This window comes from Populus trichocarpa, chromosome 18 (assembly GCF_000002775.5).
Source record: "Populus trichocarpa isolate Nisqually-1 chromosome 18, P.trichocarpa_v4.1, whole genome shotgun sequence".
Classification (NCBI taxonomy): domain Eukaryota; kingdom Viridiplantae; phylum Streptophyta; class Magnoliopsida; order Malpighiales; family Salicaceae; genus Populus; species Populus trichocarpa.
In genome coordinates this window covers 3,952,268-3,965,830 of record NC_037302.2, presented here as the reverse complement: position 1 = coordinate 3,965,830, position 13,563 = coordinate 3,952,268, and the positions used below count along the sequence as shown (strand labels likewise).

The window sequence follows — 13,563 nt, the reverse complement described above, 5'->3', positions numbered from 1 at the left end:
AATCCAATCTATTGTATTGGATTATAAAAATACATATTAGCTTGTAATTTTAAGAGATTGTTTACAATAAAGAAAGTTTGTTATTTTTTTGTTATTTTTTGAATTTATATTTTGGAAGTAAATCGCATTTTAAAATTGTTTGAAAAATAAACTTATCAGAAGAATATAAAACCCTTCCATCTTACCATTAATAGTTATTTTATTAGACTCAATTTTAATGTGAAAAGAATACAAAGGTCAATAATTTCCCAACTTGATATGATGTCGATCACTAAATTATTACCATCGTCGTTGATTAATTTTAACCTTTCCAATCTTTACCTTTATTTTTTTTTTAGAAATCATGTAATAAGACTTTACTTTTTAAAATACGTGTAAAATAATTTAAAGTATTTTAATTAAGAAAATGTTCAATTCTTTTATTGAAAAGATGAATTAAAATAATCAAACAATATCTATATAAAACATAAGGGATTTTAAAATTATTTTTACATTAACACTTTCTAAATTTAATCCAATATTCAATTCTTTATCAATAGATCAATGTAAGTTTTTTTAATTAATATTGTTTCGATAAAAAAACCCTTTAAACTCAAAAAATTTAAATTATTTTTTTTGTTAAAAATAATTTTTTTTTATGTTTTAAATCGTTTTGATGTATTGATTTTAAAAATAATTTTTAAAAATAAAAAAAATATTATTTTAATATAAAAATACTTTAAGAAACCATCCTAATCACACATCGAATCAGCAAGCGAATACCAAATTAATATGCTTGCTGAGTTTCATAACCAAAAGGCTAAACTCCACCGGCAAATTCGATTTTAAAATCTCATTTCCCCCTCAGGTGACGCCTTACATGGTAATAAATATATCATAATACTCCCTAAAAAAAAAAAAAAAAAAAAGGATTTGCTAAAATAAAAAACAAAAATCCAAAAAAATAAAAACCAAAGCATAGCTTCTCTTATCTCACATGAAACACACATCACAATCTCTTCATCTCCCTGTCTCTCCCTCTCCCTCTGTTAAAAGAATCCTTCCCTTTCCATTTCCCTCAACAGATCTCCAAAAATAATTCCTCATCGAACCCTCATCTCATACCTTCTCTCTCAACCCACTTTCTTTCTATCGAATGATTCTAGAACCTTGATGAATCCACCCACCACCACCTTCATGGACCACAACCACCACCGCCGTCCATACGATGCCTGAGCTGCGTAGCCGAACACGCAGAAATCGGGCTCAGAATAACAATCAGAATCCGAATCCGATTAAGCTCACTGTACAGACTCGTAAAAGAAGAACCGCGGAGGTTAATAACAACAGAAAAAAGAACGCGATCGTTGATGAAAAGGAGAACATTGTGAGATTATCTGATACGACGCCGTTTAGAAAGGAGCTTCTGGACGAGGGGGCTAGGGTCTTGAGAGGAGAAGAGGAGGTTGCTGAGAAGAAGATGGATGAACACGACAGCGGAGGAGGCCGAAGCGCCGACAAGGGACCGGGAGCGGATGATGAAGGAAGCACTGCTCCTCTTCCTGATAAGGTGAGTTTTTGTTTAGGTTTTTTTTTTTTTGGAGAGATTGGGTTTGGATGGAGAGAAAATGTGGGAAAGTGTGAGAAAGTTTTTTTGCGTTGTGGTTTGCATGGAATCGGCTTAATGCATGTGAAATTAAGTGTATGATATTTGAGCAATTTTACTTTTTTTATTGCGATGTCTTTTAGTTTGAAGCTATTTTTAGTAAATTGCAGGAAGTGAAACCAACAAAATCAGTAAAATATATGTGATTTGTTGTTAAGATTCCTTTCTTTTGGTGTCACTTAATCAACTCGTTTTGATAATTTAGCTTATATTTAAATGGGTAATGGTATTGTGATTATTTGTAAAGGAAACTTGTCTTATTATTTTTTATTTTTTTACAACAGGTCCAAGTTGGTGGCTCTCCAATGTACAAAATAGAAAGGAAACTGGGTAAAGGAGGTTTTGGACAAGTGTATGTTGGTCGACGAATTGGTCCCACAAATTTTGCAAATGAAAGAGGTGGCCCTGGAGCTTTAGAGGTATATGATTCTTGTATCTATTATATAGCTGCTCGATAAAATGTACTGGATTTTATGATTGTAATGGGTTCGTGTGTAAATTGTAGGTAGCATTAAAATTTGAGCATAGAAGCAGCAAAGGATGTAATTATGGACCGCCTTATGAGTGGCAAGTTTACAAGTGAGGTTCCTAGTGCTGCTTGTTATGTTGGTGGTTTTTATTCTGTGTATTGCATTGTTAGGGAGGGAATGTATATTGGGGGTTATGACTTTGTTTATATCTTCTGTGTGTACAGTGCACTTGGAGGCAGTCATGGTGTGCCACGAGCTCATTACAAAGGGAGGCAGGGTGACTACTATGTTATGGTATGTGTTGTTTGTTTTGTGTCCTCCTTTTGATCTTTCGGTTGGTAAGACTTACGAATCAGCCTCTAGGCAATTTTTTTAGAGGAGTGTTTAAGAAAATGCTGTACCTTTTGCAGGTTATGGATATGCTTGGACCTAGTTTATGGGATGTTTGGAATAACAATTCTCACACGTGAGTGTTGTTGTCTTGGTAGTTTTCTCTTAGTTAACACCATCAGATCAAGCATTTCGAATATATTTGATTTGTACTTTATCTTTGCAATTTCAGGATGTCCATTGAAATGGTTGCTTGCATTGCCATTGAAGCCATCTCTATACTCGAAAAGATGCACTCTAGGGGGTGAGACTTTTTAATAGTGATTCTGCTGATAATTTTGTTCTTATATATATGTAATCTCGTTTTTGTTAAGAATAGACTACTTTTGGTGATCTGATGAATGGATTTTGGATTTTGAGATTGATGCGATTGATGTTTAAGCTGTCTTCTTAGTTGGTCCTAGAAGGGCATGTGGACCTTACTGGTCTCCATGTTTAGCCTAATATGGCTTTTTAATTTTTGTATAATCAGCAACAAGTAGCCATCTTGTGTCATTTACTTGTTTCCATTGGGGATGAGTGTGATAAAGTGGAACTGCAATTTTCTGTTCCCTTGCAATCAAAATTATTATGTTTAGAACAACATTGCAGCCAAGCAGATTGGGTGAATCAGTTGTAATGAGAAACTCCCAAATAGCACCGCCATTGCGCTACCATTGTTTTCTCATTAGAAGGATTTTTTCGTGATATAGTTGCTTCTATTCTGGCAGGTATGTCCATGGGGATGTAAAACCCGAAAACTTTTTACTTGGTCCACCAGGAACTCCTGAAGAAAAAAAGCTTTTCCTTGTCGACCTTGGATTAGGTAAGCTGTTGAATTTGCCAGTTAATGTGGCACCTGAAACTTTCTTTAGGGACGATGGGTGCCTAATGTTTATTCCTGTTGTTGCCTGTTTCCTTACAGCAACCCGGTGGAGAGATAGCTCAACTGGTCTTCATGTTGAATATGATCAACGCCCAGATGTTTTTAGGTAAAATGAATGTGTGATAACTGGAACATATGCCAGCTTAGCATTATCTTTGGAGATCCTATATCTTTTTTTGTCCATTGCAACTCATTGGTGCTGTGCTGCAGGGGAACTGTTCGATATGCCAGTGTTCATGCTCATCTTGGTAGAACTGGTAGCAGGAGAGATGACTTAGAATCTCTTGCCTACACTCTCATCTTTCTTCTCCGTGGTCGACTGCCTTGGCAAGGGTATCAGGTTTGCAGATTCTTAAATCTAATCTGTGCGTGCTGATAGGATCAGTTTCAATTTCTCTCTAATGTGGTGATTTCTTTAGGGGGAAAATAAAGGGTTCCTTGTTTGCAAGAAGAAGATGGCAACTTCACCAGAAACTTTGTGTTGCTTATGTCCTCAGCCTTTTAGACAGTTTGTTGAGTATGTTGTAAATTTGAAGTTTGACGAGGAACCAAATTATGCAAAATATATCTCTCTTTTTGATGGAATTGTTGGTCCAAACCCAGACATTAGGCCAATTAATACTGACGGTGCGCAGAAGGTACCTATAATGTTTTCTTAATCGAGATATGATTGATGGTTTTGATCACTTAGACAAATACTTTGTTGTCCCCCTAAGTGGAGGTTGTGTTAACCTGATATTTTGTTCTGTGAAGCTTATATATCAGGTTGGGCACAAGAGAGGCCGGTTGACAATGGAGGAAGAAGAAGATGAACAACCAAAGAAAAAGGTCAGAATGGGGATGCCTGCAACACAGTGGATTAGTGTTTATAATGCTCGTCGGCCAATGAAACAAAGGTATGCACTCAAGAGTTACATACTGTGCCCTTTGAATTTTTGTGATCAAGGATAAAATGCTGATGTTTTCATTTCCTGGTGTAGATATCACTATAACGTGGCTAATGTGAGGCTCTCCCAGCACATAGAGAAGGGTAACGAAGATGGGTTATTTATCAGCAGTGTGGCTTCTTGCACAAACCTATGGGCCCTAATTATGGATGCCGGCACTAATTTCAGTGCACAAGTTTATGAGGTCTCTCCTCATTTTCTCCACAAGGTTGGTTTTGATCCATGAATCTAAGGACGAGTATCTATCATGGGTCTTCGATGCTATCATGGGTCTTCAATATGAACATCGCCATTTTTAACTTGTTTTTTGCATATTATCTTGCATTTTGATGTTGAAGATTATATACCTTTTAAATGCTAACTCAACTTACTCTTGCATGTTATATTCCTTGTTTGTTTTTATAAAGGAATGGATAATGGAACAATGGGAGAAGAATTACTACATCAGTGCAATTGCAGGAGGAAATAATGGAAGCTCATTAGTTGTGATGTCTAAGGGTTAGTGTCATATCTCCTTCATAAGTGGTCATTCTACTATTTTCTTATTTCATCTCTTGAATTTTTGTTGCTTTATTAAATTCAGGGACCCAGTATGTACAGCAGTCTTATAAAGTAAGTGATTCATTTCCCTTCAAGTGGATCAATAAGAAATGGAGGGAGGGTTTTTATGTCACAGCCATGGCCACTGCTGGAAGTAGATGGGCAATAGTTATGTCTCGTGGCGCGGGATTTTCAGACCAGGTTCCTTTTGTAAATCTCTGCTCAATGAAATGCTTATGGGATGGTGGAGCTAGATTTTCTATATCCCAAATACACTGAGACCAGGTTCCTTTTGTAAATCTCTGCTCAAATTTTAGGTTGTGGAGCTAGATTTTCTATATCCCAGTGAAGGCATTCATCGTAGGTGGGATGGTGGTTATCGCATCACTTCAACTGCAGCTACGTGGGACCAAGCTGCTTTTGTTCTCAGTGTACCAAGAAGAAAACCGGTTGATGAAACTCAAGAAACACTTCGAACTTCTGCTTTTCCCAGTACACATGTCAAAGTTTGTGGATTTTCTCCTAGTTTTCAATGTCTTGATTTTTGTTTGATTCTAACCATAAATTCTGTATGTTTGATTCACTTCATATATATGTTTTTTCAGGAGAAATGGGCAAAGAATCTCTATATTGCATCAGTTTGTTATGGTCGAACTGTCTCATGAATGACTGAAGTTTTGTGGGATGCTGCTACTGCTATCATGACAATTTAGAAGACAATTCTTACCACTTATAACCTTTGTTTTGAGAAGCAAAGATCTGCTTAAGCCAAGTTGACTCATCATGGGATTTGGGAGTCTTGTATGCAAAACTCCACCTTAATGTAGCCATGACTTAGCATCCATTATACCTGTGCATTATCTTTCAACTGGGTTGAAATGCCTTTAGGATGGCGCTGATTTACCCACTGCTAAGAAGTTTGTATAGTTATGAACAGTAGTTGAAGAAATGTGCACAGGTGATGTTTTCATTACTGATGGTATTTTTGAGAGCGTGCTATCGTGATTTTGCAATAGGCTGTTAATCATTCTCAGTCATTGAGTCTGTACTTGTCTTATGCTTCTTCCATCTTTTCTAGACTTGAAGATCCTTGTGATCTTTCACTTCCGTACTTCCTGGATGTCTGCATGACCTAAGAGATGGAGGATGTACTTCTTTTGTATACTTTTAAACAACAGTCTGTACTTTTTTCTAATTATCACTGTAATCTTAATGCATATTTGTACCTCTTAAGATCAACTTAGTGTCCGTACTTCCTGGATGTCTGCATGACCTAAGAGATGGAGGATGTACCTCTTTTGTATACTTTTAAACAACAGTCTGTACTTTTTTCTAATTATCACTGTAATCTTAATGCATATTTGTACCTCTTAAGATCAACTTAGTGCATGTGCTGCATTATTTGTCTGGCTGTGTTTCAGTGCTGTTGGCTGAGCAAACATTAAACCTCAACTGATTTTTTTTATCCTGAAGAACATTCTTGTTTATCTTGAAAAATTATCCAAGTGGCTTCCATAACTTTGGTTTGGCAGAGTACAGAGCTGATACCATTAAATTTTTGGGGAAGTATGTCTATGTTCAGGTCTAGGTATTTGATTTCTTAGTGAAATATTTATCCTTGAGGTGGTGCATGCCAATTTTCTGTCAGGTTAGTTGCAGTCATCCAGATTTTAAAAGTTGTCATCTGTGTATCAGAGTGGTTGTCATCCACCAATTATTTGTTTGTCTATTTTTGTTTATGTAACTTGACAATGGAGGTACCTAGACTTTGGGGTATTGACAGGAATCCTAGACTAAATTGCGAGTATTTGTGGTCAAATTCTTCAAAGCAGAAAGCAGGCTGGGCTCCTTTTTTCAGCAAGGATTCGTGGTGCTGAAAGATCAATTATCCTTTTGCTTGGGGGGTCCTGGGATCCTCAAATAGAGAAATTCTTCAGACTTGGTATTTGGGTGCAGCTTTTTATTTCTTTGCTCGCAGCTGGTTCATTATCTCATTTGGATTGACTGAATTACTTCTATTTTCAGGAACCACTTCTGTACATGAGAACCAGGGATGTATGGAATTTGAACTGGTAACGTCTCTACAATTTCCCTTGTTTCCTTGGTATTTTATTTATCATATATAGATCAAATCAAGAATGAGGCACAACCTGTTTTATTGGCAGGGTGTACAGACTGAATGGATACTTGTTCTGTGTCTGATATGGTTGCCGAATGCTATAATGTGCTGCATCTTGATATCTCTACTGAAAAGCGAGGTTTCTTCATGCATCAGTAAGCAGCCCTTTTAGTCTTTCCATAATTTGCTTTCATCAAAGTGCTAACATTTTTATGTTTTCATTATTCTTGTGATGGCTGCCATTTCTGCTGGCGCTTCACTGAGCACATTCTTAATTATACTTCTATGATCTGCACTGTCAGTGTCTTAAATTCCATTATGGACCTTCTATATGTGTCTCCAGAAATGATTGTCATGCAAACCACCTCACATTTGGATTGTTTGAGAATTTGAGTTGTATCTTGAAGCGATCTGTTACGCCGAATTATTTCCACAGCTGATTTGATAAAATAACTTCCGATCCCTTTGATTGCTACAAAACATGATGACAAATACAAGCTAATAATTAAAACCTCCAGTTCTTGTTTGCATTCAAGAAATGGAAGGAGGAAAAAGAGATCTCCAATAAACCGACTCAGGCATGTTGGGACTGGGTGGGCTAGAGTATTAATCCTTTCCGGATACCCAAGCCATTCCTCTATAACTCCATATACAGCAACTGCTGGTTTCATAGTATATTGAGAAAATAATTTTGATTTTATTTATTGTCCTTCCTGTATTACCTGTTTAAAAAGCAACTGCTAGCGGAATGCATAAACACCAGAGCAGTATCTGAAATTGGTGCACATTTGCTGATAGTGTTTAGTTTAGACTACTGAAATTCACACATTCTTGCTTGCTTGCTTGCTCAGGCTTACAAGTAGTTGATTGCTCGGTACTGCACAATATCCTGGTTGCAAGCCTCCATCGATGGCAAAGGTGGCTGCATGGGTGCCGAGATTAATCAGAATCTTCCCGATGAGATAGGACACTTTGGATGCTGGATGCTGCAATGTTGGGAAGTGTTCAATTCTTACATGAATATGCTGGATGCAATGTTGGGAAATCGTCTATTGTTACATGAGTGTGCTCGTGTTTTTATATTCGGTTGATCGATGTGTTTTTGCTTGCTTCAATCCACATTTGTCTTTTGGAATAGACGTGTTGTGAAATGTTGGTCCATGTGGCACGTGACCGCACACCAACCAGATTTCATTTTTATGTCGATACATGCTATGCTCTCCGTTACTACCTAAATGCAGACTGTAGCGGCATAATTTAGGCGTTGTCTAGCCTAAAAAAAGAAAACTACAGAAACATACAAAACTTCGTGCTGGACACAAATGAAGAAAGATGGCCGTTTCCTGAGGTAGTGTGCAATGGCGTTTACTTGAAACAATTAAGAAAACAATAATTAAAAAAGCAACCCAAGGTTAGGGTTAGCTAAACCAAAGTCTTGACCATAGCAGACCGATCCTTGGCGATACCGAGCTTGTAGCTTAATGGGGCTTTAAGCGTGCCGGCTCTTCTTTCTTGTGTAACAAAGCACCGCTAAATAATCAGTCCTCGGTGTGCACTTTTAGGGTTTTTCTCCTTGACCTATCTTCCTAATTTCATAATTATTATTATCGTTAATTTTTTCTTGCACAATATGCAGTCAGTAAAGCTCATATGATGATCCAAGCATTTCTTTAATTTCTGCTGGAGAATTTGGGTGAAAATTGAATGAGGAAAGCGTTTGAAATGAATACAACGATTAAAATTGTATTGTCAGAAACAGGCTGGGTTAGAGCAATCAATCTGACTTGAGCTTTCCCGAGATATTTATAATGTATATTCATAGATTAAGTACCCTCCCTACCAAGCCTTGATATGAATGAAGGACAAAAAGAAGTGAGCTGAAAAATTAGATTATCACAGAAGATCTATTATGCCGGCCTGCAACATAACCTCCTCAAACGGACTCTTTCCTGCCAAAAGAGAAGACAATTTAGCAAGGTAATTCCAGTATTACGCGTAACTGAGAAATCAACATGCTATGGACATGGATATGTAATTGATACTAGCCTCAGTGTTGTCATGATCATATCGAACCAAGAAAAGGCACCGGCAACCTCTAATGTCATGTGTTTTCCTTTGAATGTCGACAATGTGGGCGTCAAAGTACTGTGCCTGGTCCCTTCTTTCCTAATAAAATTCAAACTGCACTAGTAAGCTACCTGTAGAAAGTAGGGGTGATTTGCAGGGAGTGACAGGATTACTGCTGCAACTAAAAATCTAAAATACCTGAAAGCAGCACACTAAATCTCCGACCTTCAATTTGTGGCATTCTGAATGCTCAAGAGGTATTGAACGTTCTCGCACTGCATTTTTTACATTGACCCACTCATCCTCCTCAGCCCCAAATCCAACAAATCTAACACGAACTTCCTTTAATAAATGAAAAAACTTCATGAAAGATGTATTTACAAAAAACACGATGATTGACTCTTTAGCACGTTCCCATTTCTAATTTGAGTGGAGACCTAACTAGAAGAAGTTTCAGTCCCAACTAATCAGATTTTATTCCATATGGATGACCTCATTATCAATTATACTTCTTTGGATGACACCGAAAATTCAGTTTTTGTTTTCAACATCATGCCCTGCACTGAGGTTCTGCAACTTTGGACATGTGTATACTAGCTCAACATTAGTCAGGACAAACCAGCCACAACTAAAATGCTTGAAGTAATAGATTATGAAATAGAAACTTACAGCATCCCCAGATGCAAGAATTCTATGAGAGAGGAACATGTCAACATCATACCTAAAAGAAGAAAAGATCGTTAGACATTAACCTTGGACATCCTGTCAGGTGACAAAGTATGCAGCTACCATTCTGAAATAAGTATCAAGGTGACCATGCACTTCTTACTCAAACTGGCATGCCTATCAAGAATATTCTCATACAGACACATAAACAGCCTGTGATTTTTTATTTACTTCTCATTTTTTCTAGGAAAATTTATTAGGAGAAAGTAGAATTATCCTTAAGTTTATATTCATAAGAAAACTAATAGGTCAAACAGGAAGTGAAGCTACATGGATCAGGCTAAGTTTGCTTGCCTCACTGTTACCTCTAAGCGTGATGGTTCAGAGAGAAACATTAACAACAGGCTCTGTCCACTAGTGACTAGGGGAGGCTAAGTAAGCCCAGGCAGTCATCAATCAAACGAAGGGAGTATCCTAAACAAATGCTGTGAAGGTTTATCTCAGTATGGATCTATTCTTTAGGGGGCTTTTTCCACTAAACCATCTCCATTCTAGCCCTAGGTAATGAGAATTTCGATATTTCTGGGGCAGCTCACATTTTATCAATGGCCCTAATATCAAACAATGTTGACTGTGATCACGTTTTTTATCCACAAAATGGAGATATGTCCAACAAGGTAAAACCAAAACATTTAAAAGCAAGGTTCACAATTTTTGCTTGCTACATGTTTCCTTACCACGCCCCATCTTTTGATGACCTTGCCTCAAATTTCAACTCTGACAAATCTGGGATTGTTTCTCCTGTTTTTAGAAGAAAAAAAAATTATTAAGAAATATGGGGAAAAGTTGGCTACAAAGAGATAAAGGGTAGACAAAAAAGCTCTCATAATATAACCTAATTTTTTAGGTTAAAAAGAGAAAGGGAAAAGAAAGCCAGAATGGTTGTTGAAACAAAAAAAGCTTCATCTGTAAACAAGATTCTTCAACATCAATTTTGGGCATACCAATTCCCAACATAACATCCAAGTATATCCTACCAACTGTTATTAGAACCCACCGAGACTGTGGCCTTGAAGGTTAATATATCAAACAATAATTCACTACAAATGATGCTGAATGATACTGAGCATCTACCTGAGGAATAATATCTAAAACTACAAATGCAGTCTATTTAACTTTGAAAATGACACAAAGCATGATTAAACATGAAATACCACTAAGCTCTACATATTCTTGTACCAAACCCCCACCTACATATTCTTGTACAAATATCTGATTTCAAGCAGTAGTAAATGTCATAGAAAAATATCAAGAAAGAAAAGCACCTTCAGGAATTCGAGAACTTTCTTTTGTCTTATTAAAAGAATTAGACTTCGGGAGTGGAGAATCATGATTTGAAGCATCAGTTGAAGATGCAACTTTGGACAGGCAATCCTGCTGCCTAGTTCTGAACCAACTTTGTACCTAAGACACAATTGTAACATAAGGGAAGCTACGAGATAAGCACAAACATAATGCTAGAGCTTTCATTGCAGAATAAAAGGGTTATAACAACAACGGAAATGGTATACAGAAGAAAAAAAAGGAGTAATCAAGAAAGTAAAACCTCAGTCCATTTAACAACAGGTTTCCCAGCCCGGGCAGCAGAGGAGCTGCAAGGACATACCAAATCAAAACCAAGAGGAGTTAGCACCTAATGTAGATATTTTACATGAACCAACATCATGTGTCAAAATCTATAACTAGAAGATATGCATGGTACAAGACTTGCCTAAATCTCCTGGCAACTTTCTGAAAGAACTCCTTGTCCAGTTGTTGGTCTGATTCCTTTAGCAATCTCTCCATCTTCTCTATCTGTTTTCATGGACGAGGATAAAAATAAAAACTTTATCATGTCATTTGCACAACACAGTCGAAAAAACAAAGGAGATAGTAAAGCATCGCCATATGGGATCATCAGTCACAGCACCCCACAGGCACAAGTATACAATTTTGCTTGTAGCCAAAACAATACATATGTGCATTATTCTTTACCCAACAACATTTAAAATGTTACAAAGCCAAGCATAGACTTGGATACACAATTACATAGACATCACATCAATCTAGATTCGCCATTTACAAAAAACAAGATCTCAAAGAATTTAACTGAGATTATGAGTAAATAATTCGTATTCATGACCCATTACCATTTAGCAAATAACAACCCAACAACCCTGAGTTTGCTGTCAACCAAGACCCTTTTCACATAAGAATAACCAGAAATCTACCCACCCCATCATAAGCAATTGCCCCAAATCAACTTAACTCCATGGCTAAACTTTCAAATTCTCTAAGCACCTATATGAGAGGAAAGTTATTGTATTTTAAACACAAATCAATATAGTTAACCACATTAATCCTAAAAGACACCATTTCTGGATAAGATACTAAAATAAAAAACATCCCAATAATTGTTTTAAGAAACTAACAAGAAATAAGCCACAATCAACATAAAATGTACATAACTGCAAAAAATAAGAAAGCACCATATAAAATAAACATTAATAAAGAACAAGAAAGCAAATCATACCTCAGCCGTTGTGAACCCAGAGAACACCGGTCTCTGTCTTCGGCGGAGACGATCCATAATTCTATCCACACGTAAAAAAAAAAAAAAAAAAAAACTTAAACCCTAGCTTTTTGACAATTAAGAAAGTTGTTTTGCTTTCCCTTTCCTCTAAAATTGCGTGGAATTTGGAGACCTGTGTCGATAGCTAAACAGGGAAAAGAAGGTTTTTTTTTGGTGCTTGTTCGGTTTGGTTTCAGAGAAAGCAGAGGTTTGTACTGTGCTTTCCAGCTTTAAAGGAAACTGTTTAAGCGCCTTTTTAGTGTTTGGTCTCGTTTTGTTCTTCGGGATATTTGGTTTCTGGAATTCACTTTTTAAAAAATCATTTTCCAAACTTTCTTGTGTTTGTTTATTATTAGAAAAATTAGTCAACAAAAAACAATTTTCGATCAACGGAAAACACTTTCCAGTCAAATAAAAATTTAGTTTGGTTTCCAGGAAAGTGTTTTTCCTTTTGGCTGTGTTTGTTTTCCGGAAAGTGGTTTCCGGGAAATCACTTTCCTAACTTTCTTGTGTTTGTTTGCCATTAGAAAATTTGGTCAACGGAAAACACTTTCCAGTCAAAGGAAAATTTGGCTTGGTTTTCAGGAAAGTGTTTTCCTGGAAAATTTGGGCGGAAAACACTTTCCGGAAGTTGTGAAAAAATTAAAAATGTTATTATTTGCTGATTATATCAAATTTGATCCTCAAACTTTTGATTGCTATATATAATTTGTTTTGAATATTTATTTTTCAATTCCATCTCTTAAAATTTAATTTTTATATTAATTTTGGTTCTTATTTTTATAATTGCTATTTGCTTTTTCCTTATCATTTTTTTATTGAAATTTTTTATCTATCAAATTTGGTCCTCATTCTTTTGATTGTTACTTATTTTATTTGAAATAATTTATGAAATGTTAATTATTATTATTTTAATTTCTTCACCTTTCATTTTTTTTAATTTTTTAGATTTGATCTCTATTATTTTGATTATTATTTATTTTATTTGAGATAATTTATGAAATTATATTTTTTTTTCAATTTCATTCTCATTCAACTTTTTAATTTGTAAGATTTGTTCCTCATTATTTTAATAAACTTGATAAAAATAAAATATTAATAAGTTATTTTCCAGCTCATTTTCCATGACATAACCAAACACTGGAAAGTGTTTTCCAACTTATTTTCCATTACACTACCAAATATCGGAAAATACTTTCCCGAAATTCACTTTCCCCGGAATTCACTTTCCAAAAGAAAACTA

At 36.0% G+C, this 13,563-nt stretch overlaps 2 protein-coding genes across 2 annotated transcripts; one reads left to right on the top strand and one right to left on the bottom strand.

The window, feature by feature from the left end:
- The first annotated feature begins 946 nt into the window (after positions 1–946).
- LOC7476691 (casein kinase 1-like protein HD16) lies at positions 947–6,264 on the top strand. The gene is made up of 16 exons (XM_024590004.2): positions 947–1,549; positions 1,930–2,064; positions 2,151–2,224; positions 2,340–2,409; positions 2,526–2,581; positions 2,678–2,749; positions 3,216–3,310; positions 3,410–3,476; positions 3,581–3,710; positions 3,790–4,008; positions 4,124–4,266; positions 4,351–4,525; positions 4,725–4,815; positions 4,901–5,058; positions 5,175–5,363; positions 5,463–6,264. Exons 1-16 carry the CDS (start codon positions 1,208–1,210, stop codon positions 5,520–5,522), a joined length of 2,076 nt encoding a protein of 691 aa, XP_024445772.1. The 5' UTR covers positions 947–1,207; the 3' UTR covers positions 5,523–6,264.
- A 2,363-nt stretch (positions 6,265–8,627) lies between these two features.
- Positions 8,628–12,582, bottom strand: LOC7476692 (protein SAWADEE HOMEODOMAIN HOMOLOG 1). Its single transcript, XM_002324754.4, has 9 exons — positions 12,282–12,582; positions 11,481–11,563; positions 11,316–11,361; positions 11,035–11,173; positions 10,447–10,510; positions 9,713–9,764; positions 9,242–9,385; positions 9,023–9,142; positions 8,628–8,925 (listed from the first exon to the last, which is right to left on the bottom strand). Exons 1-9 carry the CDS (start codon positions 12,336–12,338, stop codon positions 8,884–8,886), a joined length of 747 nt encoding a protein of 248 aa, XP_002324790.2. The 5' UTR covers positions 12,339–12,582; the 3' UTR covers positions 8,628–8,883.
- Positions 12,583–13,563: the final 981 nt, after the last annotated feature.